The sequence below is a fragment of the Poromitra crassiceps genome, assembly GCF_964638095.1.
Source record: "Poromitra crassiceps genome assembly, chromosome: 9".
Classification (NCBI taxonomy): Eukaryota; Metazoa; Chordata; class Actinopteri; order Beryciformes; family Melamphaidae; genus Poromitra; species Poromitra crassiceps.
Window position 1 is genome coordinate 14,228,234 of NC_139630.1, and position 16,599 is coordinate 14,244,832.

General features: G+C 42.7%; 1 protein-coding gene across 1 annotated transcript in view; it reads left to right on the forward strand.

Annotated features, from left to right (window-relative positions):
- Nucleotides 1-16,599, forward strand: part of LOC310782182 (NACHT, LRR and PYD domains-containing protein 3-like) — a gene marked incomplete at its 3' end in the record, with an annotated part of 169,613 nt that overhangs the window by 55,402 nt on the left and 97,612 nt on the right. Inside the window, exon 4 of the mRNA XM_083642868.1 lies at nt 5,242-5,397. Coding sequence (XP_083498994.1) covers nt 5,242-5,397 — 156 coding nt within the window. The remainder of the gene's footprint in view (nt 1-5,241; nt 5,398-16,599) is intronic.

Consider the following 16,599-nt stretch of genomic DNA (forward strand, 5'->3'; position numbering starts at 1 on the left):
TGGTGGTCAAAGGTCAAGGTGAGCTCTCGAACGCCATTTTCAAGCTTGTTAACGCGATATCTCAGGAATGCCTTGACGGAATTTAATCAAACTTGTCTCAAACATCGACTTGGACTCAAGGATGAACAGATTACATTTTGGTGGTTAAAGTTCAAGGTCACTGTGACCTCTCACACACCCAATTTCCAAGCTCTGTAACGCAACATCACAGGAGTGCCTTGACGGAATCTCTTCCAATTTGCCTCAAATGGCGATTTGGACTCCAGAATGAACTAATGGCGGAGGCATAAGTCCGCGTTGCGGTCGTTCTAGTTTGAAAAGAGGGATCACCCTTGCCTTTTTAAAAGCAGTTGGGACTATACCTGTTGTGATACTTAGGTTCATAATGTGTGCAATAAAAGGAGTAATTACCTCAGCCTGGCTGGAAGGAGGTCAAGACCTGTGCCTTTAGATGGGTTTAAATCATTCAGTATTGTAAAAACAGAAGCCTGAGAAACCCTGGAAAGTAAAAAAGAGTCTGGCTTAATATCCCTTTGTGCATAGAAATCCTTAACATGCTTCTCTCCAAAAGCACCTGTAGGTTGAGGGAGTTTGTCTACCAACTGCTGTGCAACAGTGGAGAAGTGAGAGTTGAGATGATCAGCAACCTCCTTTTTATTAGAGATTACTGATCCCTCGATCTTGATCTCACTAATGCTAACTTTGGATTTGGATTTGTTGCTGTAGCCAACCTCTTAGTAGTTGATCTAACGTTAGCTAGATATATAACGCTATAGCTGGTAGATGAGTATATGCTCTGAGTCTGCCTCATCTCAAAGAGGTAGGTAAACAGAACTGCATTTGTTTTCTGTCTACATCCGAATCTGTGCAGCATGCAATACTGTTTAACGTTGTATAACGTTAACTTCTGCTACTCTAGTCTAGTCCTCCTGTAATGACAAATAGACATGTAGCTAGCGTTAATGTCATGCTATGCAATTACGTTAGAAAATAAGATTACCTCAATTTTGTGGAAGATAGGAAGATGCAAGCGGCAGGCTGGTGACGCGATCTCTGGAGGAAATAATACTCTCTGGCTTTTTCTTCGTCTACTGTATTCACTGTGAGAGCAATGGAGCAAGGCTAGCAATAGCAACTAATGTTAGCAACATTCGTTAGCCAAGCTTAAGCTAGCGGGGAAAACAACTTGAACAAGATGGCTGTCGTGGCTAGGAGAAAATTTTTCAGAGAGCAATTCGGACCCTCCCCCGAGTCCCGTCCACGCTCACGCCCCTTCCTGTTTTCCCGGCTCCAGATTTGAACAGATTTCCCACAATGCACCAGGAAAATCCATTCATCCAATCAAATGAAATCAAACAATATCGGGAAGTGAGCATTTTGCCGTGTCAAAAACTATTAGCTCAGGTAGTCCACTATATTTACTGTGTATGACGCAGACAGACGGGCACACAGATGGACCCACGCACCCACACGACCGATCACATAATCTCCTGGCAGAGAAAATAAATACATAAATAAGTAAAACTCTTTTTATAAGGATTTTTAGGAAATGATTGGGGAATTAAATCCCTTTCCATGCTGAATCCGGATGAGGGCGTGAATTCGGCAGTCTCTAAAGAGAAATGGGGAGAGAGAGAGAGCCTCCCCTAGTGGCAGAGAGGCAACATTACAGTGACTGATTATTTCCGTGGTTTATGTTTAGTGAGTGGAGTGGTAATAATAATAATAATGATAATAATACATTTAATTTATTGAGCGCTCTTCTAAAAACTCAAAGATGCTTTACATTACATGGGTTAAAATATCAAAGAGAACAACACATTAAAAACAAGAATTACATAGCATACAATCATGACACAAGTAATAACAATAGTATAATAATAAGTAAAAACTTATAATGCCACCTTTTTCTCCATATTTCTGCCCTGGGGGCATGTTCTAACCCTAACCCTAATTTTCATAAGAATCTTGAGTCCTAACTGTAAAATATATATATATATATATATATATATATATATTAGGGCCGGGACTTTAACGCGTTAATTACGATTAATTAATCGCCGAAAAATTTACGCGTTAAAAAAATTAACGCATTTTAATCGCACCTTTATTTTTGCACTCGGAACGTTTCTCAGTTGATGAGTTCCAGGCATACCGATGATACCGATGCAAAGAGTGACGTCAGTCAGACAACAACAGCGCTGTGGGCTATGGAATTAGCAGATGAAAACGCATTGCTTGGCCCGGTGGATGGGAAGTATAGCTATAAAAAACTTGCCGATGGAACCGTGGATAGGAGCACAGTTGTGTGCAAATTGTGCAAGAAAGAGTTTGCCTATCACCGGAGCACGTCAAGCCTCCGGTATCACCTAAATGCTAAACATGTTGCGGCTAGCGTGGAAGTCAGAGCTAACTTAGCTGCTGATGCTAACGTTAGCGTTAGTCGCCAATCCACACTCGACCAGTTCCGACCAAAGATGAGTAAGTCCACGTCTGAGAAAGTCACCAACTCACTCGCTCACTGGATTGCCGTGAACTGTAGACCACTTGCCGTGGTAGAAGATGAGGGGCTTGAAAAGGTGCTACAGATTGCATCGTCTGACACAACTGATCAGCTGCCATGCAGAAAGACGATTTCCCAAAAAATCCAGCACCTTTATGACAATGAAAAGGAAGCAAAACGTTCTGTATTGGAGAAAGCCCAATGTGTTGCTCTGACTGGGGATCACTGGACCTCTGTAAGCAATTCAAATTACCTCGGTGTGACTGCACACTTCATTGACAGGGGATGGCATCTTCAGTCATTTGCCTTAACCATCCAGAAAACGACCACCAGGCACTATGGCGAAAACGTTGCGGAGGATTTCCGCTCTGTGGCAGAGGCCTGGGATGTTGAAGAAAGGGTCACTACAATCGCAACAGACTGCGCCCGAACCATGATGGTTGCAGCAAAACGGCTCCCATTCCAGCACATGCCGTGCGTTGCTCACATGTTGCAGAGGAGCATCACTGTTTGCCTTGGTTAGAGCGGGTTTACTGACACGTTGTCAAGGTGTCGCAAGATAGTGGGTCACTTTAAGCACAGCCCTGCCAATACAGAGGAACTACACCAGCAGCAATCAGCACTTGGAGAAGAAAAAGAGGCACTGATACAGGATGTTTCCACGAGGTGGAATTCAACGCTGTGTATGATCTCTCGTCTCCTGAAGAACCAAGAGGCTGTGAAGTCTACTCTAGCCAAACAGAAGCACAAGCTAACCATGTTGACTACATCAGAGTGGGTCAAACTGCAGAAGCTGGAGACCCTCCTTGAACCATGCAGGTAAACACCCACCCACACCAATAGCTGTTTTATTAATGGGATTTATTACAATTTGCTGTCCCTTTGAAAAGCTTTGTGAATTGACTGTGAATTAGTGCAATATAAATAAAATTGCTTTTCCAAAATTAAATTTAGTGAATTTTAAAAATCACTATAGTACGAAATTGCTACTGTTTCTATTTGTAATTTCAAAACTTTTTGAATGATAATTGGTACAATAATTAAATCACTGTCCTAAACTATCCACTGCAGATATGTGACTGAGCTCCTTGGGGGTGAGACTTACGTCTCATGCTCTGTGGTGTTACCTGCTCTCCGCCACCTGGACCGCACCATGGAGGTCTCAGATGACGACCCAGCCTACGTGGTGAGGTTCAAGGCTGCCTTCTCAACGGACCTATCCGAACGCAAAGCTACACTCAACCATGGATGGCTCAGGATGGCTACAGCACTCGATCCACGCTTTAAGGACTTAAACTGTCTCCCAAGAGGAGAGCGAGAAGGTGTGTGGACCAGCGTTGAGGCCCTGCTGCCAGAAGCAAGAGCCACTCCCACAGAACCCACAGAGGAGCCAGCAAAGAAGAGGAGCCTCCTGCTGTTTGCTTCAGACTCTGATTCAGAGGATGAAGAGGTGCCTAAGAGGGCTCTGAGCCGCTACAGATCAGAGCCCACCATCAGCGAGAGAGACTGCCCACTGCAGTGGTGGTCAGCTCATGCAGGGTCCCATCCACAGCTGTCTGTCCTGGCCCGCAAGTACCTGGCCAGCCCTGCCACTTCTGTCCCTTGTGAGAGACTTTTCTCACTTGCAGGTAACATCGTTCAAAAGAGGAGGGCAGCCTTGAGCTCTGAAAATGTTAACAGGTTAGTTTGTCTCAGCAACTGGCTGAAAGAGAAGAAGTAGGCTTAGAGGTATCCTGAGACTAATGGGTTTGTTGTTGTTACTGTGAAGTCACACTAAATTGTTGATCAAACTGTTAGGGCCTATGTTGCAACAGATATTTTTGAGAGGGATTGAGGTCAATCACAAGATTTTTTTTAACCATTTTAGATGGTAGAAATGGCACTTTATGTTAAACTGTTGGTCTGTTTATTATTTTGGCAAGGGATATTTGTGGGAGGGTTGGACTGAAAGGGGTCTATTTCATTTATTGTTTAATCTATATGGACTAACTAAAACATTGGTAAGTCAACAATGTAATTTATGGCCTCTGATGCAATAGTCTGATTTGTTTATACTGGATATTGGAAAAATAAGAGAAATTGAGTTGAATCATGACTTTAATTTTTTCTTTTACATTTTCCTATTGGTCTGGAATGTACTTGAAAGTACTGTGTTTTAGTTTTAAAAAACATGTTTTCAAGACCTTGAAAGTGCTTGAGTTTTCAGTTTTGTCTACAAATGGTCCCAAAAGTGCTTGAATATGCTACCTGAATCTCTGAGTTTGAGCCTTGTGGATATTGTGATCTCAAAAACCACTAACATTCCTAATATTGCTGCACTTTATGTTAAAAATTGCACTCTGTCTACTCTTTTTATAGAAAATAAACAAGATTTTGTTACACATAGTATATGTCTATTCTATTCATTGATTCACTCATATACGAAAAACCATTAGATTTGAAAAATTTTGCTTTTCGTATGCGATTTGATATGCGATTAAAATGCGATTAATTTCGATTAATTAATCGCAAAGCCTCTAATTAATTAGATTAATTTTTTTAATCGAGTCCCAGCACTAATATATATACCGTATATATATATATTTTATATATATATTTTTTTACCTGCACCACGCTCTTTAATGTCTGGCTCTCTGACCCTTTGATTGAGTTCACATGGTTCAGTACTCATGTTTGTTTTTCAGTGGGTGTATTGCATCCAGCAAATGTCACAGCTTCCATTCTTTCTGTCTTTGCAGAAAAACCATGCTATGGGAAACTAGGGGACAATGTTACCCTCGATCCAGGCTTGTCCTCTGTGACTGACCCCATCACCGGCATAGAGTGGAAACATGGAAAGCTGTTGGCCATGGAGTGGTATGGAACGAAGATACATTCCTACAATCAATTCAAAGGTAAACTCAGATTTAAAACCCCATTATGTCACTCTTTTACCAGCTTTTAAATAATTTTGATGGTACAGTAAAGATTTAGGGAGAATGGCGTTTGTCAATCCCACAGCGCCCTCCGAAGGCCTGTTTCTGCACTGTGGAATTTTTGTGACAGTGTCAAGTTGCCTGGGATTTTTAAGTTAATTTCCTGCACAGCTCTTTCTAATGGGATACTTTTATTGCGAAGTATGTATAGGAAGTGAAACGTGTTCCGCTTGCCAGCTTGATTTGCGGTGTGATTAGCCACTTATCTCACTGAAACAAGTCGAGACTAGACTTTTGGGCATATTTGGACCCCCCTCCCAGCGAACCAGTTATAAACACTGCATAAAGGTAAGCAAAGTAGAGAGTCCGAGCAGAAATAGAATAGTCCAAGCTCCAAATAGAAAAAATACAGATTAAGTTCAGAAGCCCCAAATAGAAAAAAATACAGATTAAGTTCAGATTTAACAGGGGATGGGAGGGACAAGTTGTCTTCCCTCAGATGTTTGCTGAATGGTGCCATGGTTTTTATAGATTTATTTGAAAAAGAAAGTTCAACAAATTTCACTCGTGACAACTTGTTGCATTCAGTGTGTGTAGGAGAGAGCACTGTAACCTTCAGATGGTGTGTTACACATTCAGTGTGTGTAGGAGAGAGCACTGTAACCTTCAGATGGTGTGTTACACATTCAGTGTGTGTAGGAGGAGAGACCACTGTAACCTAGGGCATTCACGACTAGTGAATTTTACTAGTCGACTAGTCGTCCCTAAAGGTAGTCGACTAGTCGATTAATGGTTTTTAATTGTTTTTAATAAAAAATAAAAAATCTAAATCTTTAAGAAAGAACATGAGGTATTTACACGACATACATGGACTATCATATCCCATATCCCATATCCCCCACAAAGAACATCAAAACACAACAAAACAAAACAAGAAGACTGCATAAGATACACAATAATCCAAGAACAAGACTATTGGACAAACAACCAAACAAAAACAATGCATTCAGCTCCTATCCTGATAAGCCTAATGACACTGGGGTAAAAAGTTCTTAAAGTCAAACTCTGTATGTGGTTGCCATATTTGGGGGATGTCTAAGAATCTGCCTTTGCTCTTGTAGTAAATGTTATCCAACGTATGGTAGCTTGAGAGTTCATTCCACCAGTGAACTACAGCTGGGGGATTGGATGCTTTCCAATTTAAAGCTATCATTTCCTAGCTGCCAACAGGGCAAGATCTATGTATTTACTTTGAATGCATTGTTTTTGTTTGGTTGTTTGTCCAATAGTCTTGTTTGTTCTGGGATTATTGTGCATCTTATGCAGTTTTCTTGTTTTGTTGTGTTTTGATGTTCTTTGTGGGGGATATGGGATATGATAGTCCATGTATGTCGTGTAAATACCTCATGTTCTTTCTTAAAGATAAAAAAAAAAAAAAAAAGAATTGTTGCTAAAACGACTAGTCGACTACTAAGCACAGTGTCGACTAGTGGTTTTACTAGTCGACTAGTCTGTGAATGCCCTACTGTAACCTCCAGATGCTGTGTTACACATTCAGTGTATGTAGGATGAGAGAGCATTGTAACCTCCAGATGCTGTGTTACACATTCAGTGTGTGTAGGAGGAGAGAGCACTGTGACCTCCAGATGCTGTGTTACACATTCAGTGTGTGTAGGAGGAGAGAGCACTGTAACCTCCAGATGCTGTGTTACACATTCAGTGTGTGTAGGAGGAGAGAGCACTGTAACCTCCAGATGCTGTGTTACACATTCAGTGTGTGTAGGAGGAGAGAGCACTGTAACCTCCAGATGGTGTGTTACATTCGGCATATGTAGGAGGAGAGAGCACTGTAACCTCCAGATGCTGTGTTACACATTCAGTGTGTGTAGGAGGAGAGAGCACTGTAACCTCCAGATGCTGTGTTACACATTCAGTGTGCGTAGGAGGAGAGAGCACTGTAACCTCCAGATGCTGTGTTACACATTCAGTGTATGTAGGAGGAGAGAGCACTGTAACCTCCAGATGCTGTGTTACACATTCAGTGTATGTAGGAGGAGAGAGCACTGTAACCTCCAGATGCTGTGTTACACATTCAGTGTGTGTAGGAGGAGAGAGCACTGTGACCTCCAGATGCTGTGTTACACATTCAGTGTATGTAGGAGGAGAGAGCACTGTAACCTCCAGATGCTGTGTTACACATTCAGTGTATGTAGGAGGAGAGAGCACTGTAACCTCCAGATGCTGTGTTACACATTCAGTGTGTGTAGGAGGAGAGAGCACTGTGACCTCCAGATGCTGTGTTACACATTCAGTGTATGTAGGAGGAGAGAGCACTGTAACCTCCAGATGCTGTGTTACACAGAACCATCTGGGAAGTTGTGCTTTGAAACTCTTTGGAAAAGGGCAGGCATTTTCAAAAGTACCTGGCAGATGATTATATGAAACATCTGTCCATCATCATCTATCACAGCTGTGAGGAAGCCTGAGCGGAGATGGATGATGGATGGATGGATTGATGGATTGATGGATTGATTGATTGTTTGATTCATTCAACTCCAATGCACAACTCCCATAGGTTTACAAGACACATACAACAATAACACATTGCAACAATGGAACATTTAAAATAACACAAGTCACAAGTCAGCAATAGACAAGACAGCAATATAGATTAATACATCAGTTTATCAACAAAAGGTTCTGTCTTTGCTCCCATGCTTGACAAATAAAATTAGCTGTGAGGAAGGTTCCTTTTTTTAAACACAGCTCTAAAATTCTCATAGGCCGTGTGTCCATCTAGCTCCTTTTTCTGACAGTTAAACGCTGGAAGTACACTCGGGAGCGCTGATCTCAGTGCACAATATGCAAGGAAGCAGTCTGAAGTAACGTTAACTCAGTGCGGTAGCTAGCTTGATAGCTGACAGCTAACATTAGCTAACAACACACATACAGTGATTTAGCTCAACACTCACCAGAAATATTAAGTGTCTGGCCAATCTGCTGCCACAATTGAGCCTTTCTGTCTCTGTTGTGATAGTTTCTCCATAATAGTTGCCAGAAAAGGAGCATCCGACACCAGGGTCTTTCTGAAAAGTTAAAATATTTTCAGCTGGAAGCGCTGGGAGCCGGCGCACAAAAACGCCGGAGCGCTCTGAAAATAGACGCTGGGTGCAGCGCACTTTCTCTAGACGTCCGTGTGCGCCTGCATACGCTCTCCTCATTGGAAACAACTGAAAAAAGATGCTGAAGCTGAGGAAAAGAAGCTAGATGGACACACGGCCATAGTCGTCCAACTCTAAAAAGTAAACACAGGACATTTGACTAAAGAGTACATCCCTTGCATCATCATAAGCAGTACAATAGAACAAGAAATTAACCTCATTTTCAGTTTCATTCATGTAATTCACATAGTAAACTTGTGAGTCTATCTTCAACATGGAGGAGCCCTAAAAGAAGCTCTCTTCCATGGTTTGATCAAGATATCTGGCAATTAATGAAAAGGCGTGACTTTGCCCTTAAAAAGTTTCCAGCATCTAGTGACTTACTTGTCAATACATATGTATGTATAGCTTTACTCACGTGTTTTTCAGAATCAGAATCAGAATCAGAAAGACTTTAATGATCCCCGGGGGGAAATTGGGACAAGTTACAGTAGCTTGCTCACAGAACACACATAGCACAAAATAAACAGTAGTAAATGCGATATTAAGCAAAATAAGCAGAATAAGAACACAACATAGCATAGAATAACAGTAGTAAATGCGAAAGAAGCAAAAATAAGTAGAATATGTCTTAAGTAAGCAAAATACGTAGAGTAAGTATACATTCCGTGCCAATTATCATTATTGCACACTGGACCTATATTAAGTCGGCTTGCCCTATACGTTACACGTGGCTCAGCCAGGCACAGTTAACCTATCGGCTGGCTCAGTCTCAGGGAGACTGAGCGTCTCCGAGGTGCTCTTTTAAGAGAGGCATTAAATAGACCAATGGCCACAGGCAGGAATGATTTCCTGTGCCTCTCCGTATTGCATCTAGTTGGAATCAGTCTCTCACTGAACATACTCCTGTGTTTGACTAGCATGCCGTGGAGTGGGTGCGAGTCATTGCTCATGATGGAGCGTAGCCTGGACAACGTTCTCTTCTCTGACACCGCAGTCAGAGAGCCCAGATCCAGCCCCACAATGTCCCTGGCCTTACGGATCAGTTTGTTGAGTCTGTTGGCATCCGCTGCCTTCAGCCTGCTGCCCCAGCACACAATAGCATACAGGAAGGCACTAGCCACTCATAGAACATCCTCAGCATGGTCCGGCAGACGTTGAAGGACCTCAGCCGTCTCAGAAAGTAGAGACGGCTTTGCCTTTTCTTGTAGAGTGCATCAGAGTTCTTAGCCCAGTCTAGTTTATTGTCAATGTACACACCAAGGTACTTGTAATCCTCCACTATGTCGACACTGACCCCGTGGATTGAAACAGGGGTCACCGGAGCCTTGACCCTCCTCAGGTCCACCACCAGCTCCTTTGTCTTTGACACGTTGAGCTGCAGGTGGTTCTGCTCACACCATGTGACAAAGTTGGCCACCACATCCCGATACTCATCGTCGTCGCCATCTTTGATACATCCCACTATCGCAGAGTCGTCAGAGAACTTCTGAAGGTGGCAAGACTCTGTCTGGTAGGTGAAGTCCGTGGTGTAGATGGTGAAGAAGAAGGGAGAGAAGACCGTCCCCTGTGGTGCTCCCGTATTGCTAACCACTCTGTCTGACACACAGTTCTGCAGGTGCACATACTGTGGTCTGCCAGACAGGTAGTCCACAATCCAGGCCACCAGGGGGGCATCCACCCACATCGCCGTCAGCTTCTCACCCAGTAGAGCCGGCCTGATGGTGTTGAAAGCACTGGAGAAGTCGAAGAACATGACTCTCACAGTGCTAGCCGGGTTGTCAAGGTGGGCGTAGGCGCAGTTGGTCAGGTAGATGACAGCGTCCTCCACTCCCAGTCGGGGCTGGTAGGCGAACTGGAGGGGGTCAAGGGATGGTTTGACCATAGGCCTGAGCTGCTCCAGGATGAGTTTCTCCAGGGTCTTCATGATGTGGGACGTCAAAGCAACCGGCCTGTAGTCGTTGGAGCCACTGGGTCTTGGCTTTTTAGGTACAGGAACGATACAGGACATTTTCCACATCACGGGGACCCTTTGGAGACTCAGGCTCTTGTTGAAGATCAGCTGTAGCACATCACACAGCTGGGGGGCACAGGCTTTGAGCACCATGGGGCTGACGCCATCCGGGCCAGCTGCTTTCCTAGTGTGTAGCCTCATAAGCTGATTCCTCACCTGGTCCGCTGTGATGGTCAGCGTGGGTGGGGGGTGGGGGGGGGGGGGGTGGCATCATCAGCTCTGAAGCCCTTTGGGGGGGGGGGGGGTGTAGCCTCGTCTCTGGGTGACGGAGCCAGAGGGAGGGGGGGGGGAGAGCCATGGGTGGGGGCTGCTGTTTGTATGCTGCAGTCAGGAGAGAGAGGGGAAGGGGGCCCCCGGGCCAGCTGTATCAAATCTATTGAAGAACAGATTCAATTCATTGGCCCGATCAACCCCCCCCTCCACCCCCCCGCCACCAGCACAATTGAAGCCTGTGATTGCTTTCACACCCCTCCATACCTCTCTCATGTTGTTCTCCTGAAGCTTCGCCTCTAGCTTCGACCTGTAGCCCTCCTTTGCCACTCTGATGCTCACTTTCAGCTCCCCCTGGATGGCTCTGATCCTATCTGTATCCCCCGACCTAAATGCTCTTTTCTTGGCGTTCAGGATGGCCTTTATGTCTGATGTGCCTTCATGTTTATATTTGATTGTTTCTTTTTGGGTATGTCCTCTGGGGTGTATTTTGGTGACTTTCTCAATGCATTTGTATGTGTGTCTTTACTCTTGTGGTTTTATATTTGATTAATGTCTCTCTTTGGGTGTGTCCTTTGGGGTGTATTTTAATGTAAAAGTCGCCTGTGGACACGCACTGTGTATCTGGTTGTTGTGCATAACTGGGGAGGGGGCTGATTTTTTTTTTTATATGATATTTTTATATCGTAAAACATAGGTTATATACCCGCTATGCCTATTTCTGGACTTTTTAACCATAATAACCTCTGAAAAGTGCAATAACAAAACAAGAAAGACTACTATTCAAAATCAAATAAAACATTTATTTCACAGCAGCAGATTAAGGCATTAATAGAGCTGAGCTTTGCATAACGGGAAATGCGGGACCTGTCTGGAGCACTCTGAACATATATGTCTATATGAAAAGTCATAGAATAAACAATTGCTGCAAAAATCGACAAAGAAATAAACAAAATAATAGCCAGTCAGTGCCAGGTTCATTAAATTAAAGAAATAAAGTGATCAGATGCGTTGTCTCCATCTTTCTGCTCATGGCATGCTGTGTGCTTGGGTGCAGCTGATTTCTCTCTCTCTGTGTGTGTGTGTGTGTGTGTGTGTGTGTGTGTGTGTGTGTGTGTGTGTGTGTGTGTGTGTGTGTGTTTTAATCACTACATGCATACTAACATGCAGTGAGGTACATCTCTGACACCTTGTGACAACCAAAGCACAGCAAATAGCGCTTCCCTGCCAATTCTGAAACAACAGAGCTATGTTTACAGGGGGTAGCCTACATCAACTTAAACTGATCAAATTTGATGAAGACTGCAGAAACAGCAGCCAAAACATGTCAGGTACAAACATTGCCTAACTGGCCTTTATAGATGAACTATTCTTAAAAAAAAAAAAAAAAAATAGTGAGGGGGCAGAAAATTGAACTGAGGGGGCAAAGCCCCCTTAGGCCCCCTCGTGGCCCCGGGCCCGCTCCAATGCTCTGTCATATCCATATAAAATAAACTTTACCTTTACCTGCATTAAACCTACCAGTTTCTAGCGCCAAGGGAAGGGTTCCCGATCTTTTTTCTTCTGTTCAAATCAAACTCCACATAGGGTTCAAAACAGTAACTTGTCTTTTATGAGACGATAGGTCCTTAGTTTTCCTTTATGCCATAAGTCGACAGACCATTTATCTTTGTACAAAATAAACATATGACTCTCATATGACACTCAGAGTCTCCCGGATGTCACAAAATAACCTGTTATAAAAGATAAATTAAACTATAAAGAAAAGCTCCCGCACACTGTCTCACCTTTTTATGAGAAAATTTATTGGATAAACGTTTCGGTCACTAGGACCTTCATCAGTATTATGGGCGACATCGCCTTGACTCCATCTATATATACATATAGGGGATGCCCCCATGAACCAAACATCCAATCACAACGAAGGACCTTACCTGGTTGAGCACCTTGAAGTGGTTACATTGAGTGCTCAATCAGGGGAAAATTTGAATATATGTGCACTAGAATTAAAACATAGACAGTGCCCAATACATCACAAGTACATCATCCATATTCAAGGTATTATAAATAAAAAAGAATGTAAATATAAGAAAATACGGGACAATATAAGAAAAACAGTAACATACTTACAGGCTGCATGGCCTAAATAGGCTATATGCTTTCTGTTTTGTAAGACCAGTCAGTACCAATCTGGACAGATGGACAAATTTTTAACATAAGCATTTCAATATACACAAAAGCCATATTATAGCATTACATTCAATAAAAGTTCATCATTTAATCCCTTAGGAGACAGCGTCTGAAGTGTAAAAATCCAGTACGCTTCTCTTCTCTTCAAAATCAGGTCATGGTCTCCACCCCTAGGTGGCATTAGAACCTTCTCTATGCCACAAAAACGGAGGGAGGCCACGTCGTGCTTCTTAGTGTTAAAATGTAGTGCAACTGGGGAATCTTTATCTTGGCGTCGGATCGCACTCTTGTGTTCACAAATTCTTTGTTTGAGTTTTCTGGTGGTTTTCCCCACGTAGGCAAGGCCACATGGACATTTTATCAAATAAACAACATGAGTAGACGCACAAGTTATGACACTCTTAATAAAGATTTTTTTCCCATTCTGTGGGTGACAGAAGTGTGATGTTTTTGCTGTGTTGTTGCATTGAGCACAAGATCCACATCGGTAATTGCCATTTTCCAAAGGGCTTAGAAGAGTTTGAATCTGGCTTTTGGGTTTGTTGTATGAGAAATTTGCATGAACCAAGTGATCTCTTAGATTGCGACCCCTTTTATAAACAAACGGGTGGATCCTTGAACATGTGAGTTAAATCAGGGTCAGATTTTAGTATATGCCAGTGTTTTAAAAAAACTGATCTAACCAGGTGACTACGAGGTGAATATGTAGTTATACATGTGGTTGAATAAAGTTTGTTCTTTTTTTTACTCTTGTTTAGGAGTTCAGGCCGAGGTTTTTCTAAAGCCGAGTTGTATGCCTGTTCAACCCAGTCTGTGGGGTAACCCCTTGCAAGAAATTTCAATTTCATATCCGATGCTTTTTCAATATAATCTTGTGTAGTCTGACATAGTCTCCTCAGTCTGAAAAACTGACTTTTGGGCAAACCCCTTTTCAGTGGAATGGGATGTGCGCTAGTCGCTAAAAGTAAAGTGTTTCTGTCAGTTTCTTTGCAATATATGGTTGTACATAGTTCACCATCCTTCATAGTTACCCACATGTCAAGAAAATTCACTTTTTCTTTGCTCCATTCACATGTGAACTGGAGATTATTTTTGAAACCATTTAACCCAATAAGAAAGTCATTCATCTGGGAGGTACGGTGGTGCAGTGGTAAGCACTATCGCCTCACAGCTCGAAGGTCGTGGGTTCGATTCCCACCTGGGCCGATGTGAACACTGAAGGAATGCGTGCCCGTCCGCATGTCCTCGAGTGCCCACCACCCGGGTGGGGTCGGCAAAATGGCCTTTCTGTGTGGAGTTTGCATGTTCTCCCCGTGCCTCCCGGGGGTCTCCTTCATATAGGAACCCCCTTCACAAAAACATGCAACATCCTGGTTGCTTATATGGTTCCTCCTCTGATCGTTAAGGGCGCCTGTTCATGGGAGGGGAACTGGTTGGAATAGCGTGAACCTCCCACGTGCTATGTCCTACCGGTGAAGCCCCCTAGGGCAGGTGAAAAGAAGCGGCTGACTTGACTGCCCATGTCTCGGAGGAAGCATGGAATCAGTCTCGGCTCTCCCCAGATCGGCAGAGGATGGAGTAGCAACCAGGATTGAGTAATCAAATGAGCACTAAACGGGGGATAAAATGGGATAAAAAAATCGGGGGAAAAAAAACATAAAAAAAAAAAAAAAAAGTCATTCATCTCCTCCAAATCACCTTGAAAGATGCAGAAAATGTCATCGATGGACCTATAATACTTTAGCAACCTGGGAAGATACTTATTTTTTATGGGGTTAAAGATAAAGTTTTTCTCAAAATAACCCATGTACAAATTAGCATAATTAGGGGCACAAATTGAACCCATGCTTGTCCCTGAGATCTGCTGAAAAATGTAATTATCAAAGTTAAAATAGTTATATTTCATCACAAAAGTGGCAAGGTCAACAATGAATTGATTAAGAGGGTTTTCAGCATCTCGATTCTCCAAATACACACTCAAAGACTGTAACCCTTCTTCATGTGGTATATTAGTATATAGACTAGCCACATCCAATGTCAATAAAAATGCATTCTCAGGTATGTCAATAACAGTGGAAATTTTATTTATAAAATCAGTGGAATCCTTTATGTAGGCTGGTAGTGTTTTCACCATCAGTTTAATAAAAAAGTCCACAAACTCAGACAGAGGGGCTAATAGGGAATCGATTTGTGCCACAATAGGGCGTCCCGGGGGATTTGTCAATGATTTGTGCAACTTAGGAAGAGTATAGAAAACTGGTCGAATAGGATGTTGACAAAAAAGAAAGTCAAATTCAGCTTTAGAGATCCAGCCCCGTTCTCTTGCGTCTTCCAGGAAGGTTTGGATCTCTTTTTGAAAAGACAAGGTAGGGTCTGAAGGGAGTTTCCTACTGTATAATAGGTCTCATTTGACAACTGAGATAAGATCTCTTGTTTATAGTTAACAGCGTCTTGTATGCAGATCGCACCACCCTTGTCTGCAGGTTTAATAACAATATCTTTATTAGTAGTTAGTTCTTTCAATGCTATTTTTTCAGCTTTAGACAGCTTTTCAGAAAAATGGTAGGGCTTATCATGTGTTTGCAAGACCTCCTGCTCCACAATTCTACAGAAAGTATTAATTGAAGGATTCGTAACATTTGGACAAAAAGTGCTCTTACGTTTAAAGGATAATGGGGCACCTTAGTAGGGAGGTCAGCATGATTTCTGAAGAAATATTTCAGTTTCATCTGCCTAAAACACCTAAACAGATCCACTTTTAAGCCAAAGACATTCATAGCACCATTTCAATAATGAGAGACTAGAAGGAAAGTACGATAAACTTTAATGATAAAACAAACACTTCGATTTGGTGAATGACTCCATGGTATGATGACGCTCCTCTGAGACAAGAGGAGGACATCAGTGATATATAGGATAGAGAACCCCCATAGGGAGTTCTACTGGAGTCATGACATTGGTGGTGTTCAGGGGAGGAGGAGGGGCGAAGCAACAGCCACGCAGGAACGGCAGCTATGGGTGACAAACAGGGTGAGTTACAACTTGCAAGAGTCTGAAATAGAACTTCATTTAGGTGATTGGCCAACGGCCGAAGAGAGGGAAAGCGTGGGAGACATTGATTGGACAGGGATAAAGAGGGCGTGCATATTTATGAATGGCTGATGTAACCTGAGGGCGTTGCTGCAGGGGAGAGAGAGATGAATGGAAAGGAACCATGGATTAGTGAATGGGATGGATAAACAATCATTGATTAGTAGGGCTGTGCCGATTCACTTATCTCCCGATTCGATACTATCACGATACTTTGGTGCCGATTCGATATATATTGCGATTCACGATTATTGCGATTCTACGATTATTGCGATTCGATATTACGATTTATTGCGATTTTTGTTTATTTTTTTCTTTTATTTTTTCAGTTTGTTTGCTTTTTTACACTAGATTAGAACATGGGAAAAGTTGAATCATACACTAGAGACTGTATATTATATATCATGAGTAGGGCTGGGCGATATAGTTAAAAACAGGGGCGGACTGGGATCATAATTCAGGCCGGGCATTAGATACCAAGCAGGCCAGGCCGATATGGGCCAACGCGCGTGAAAT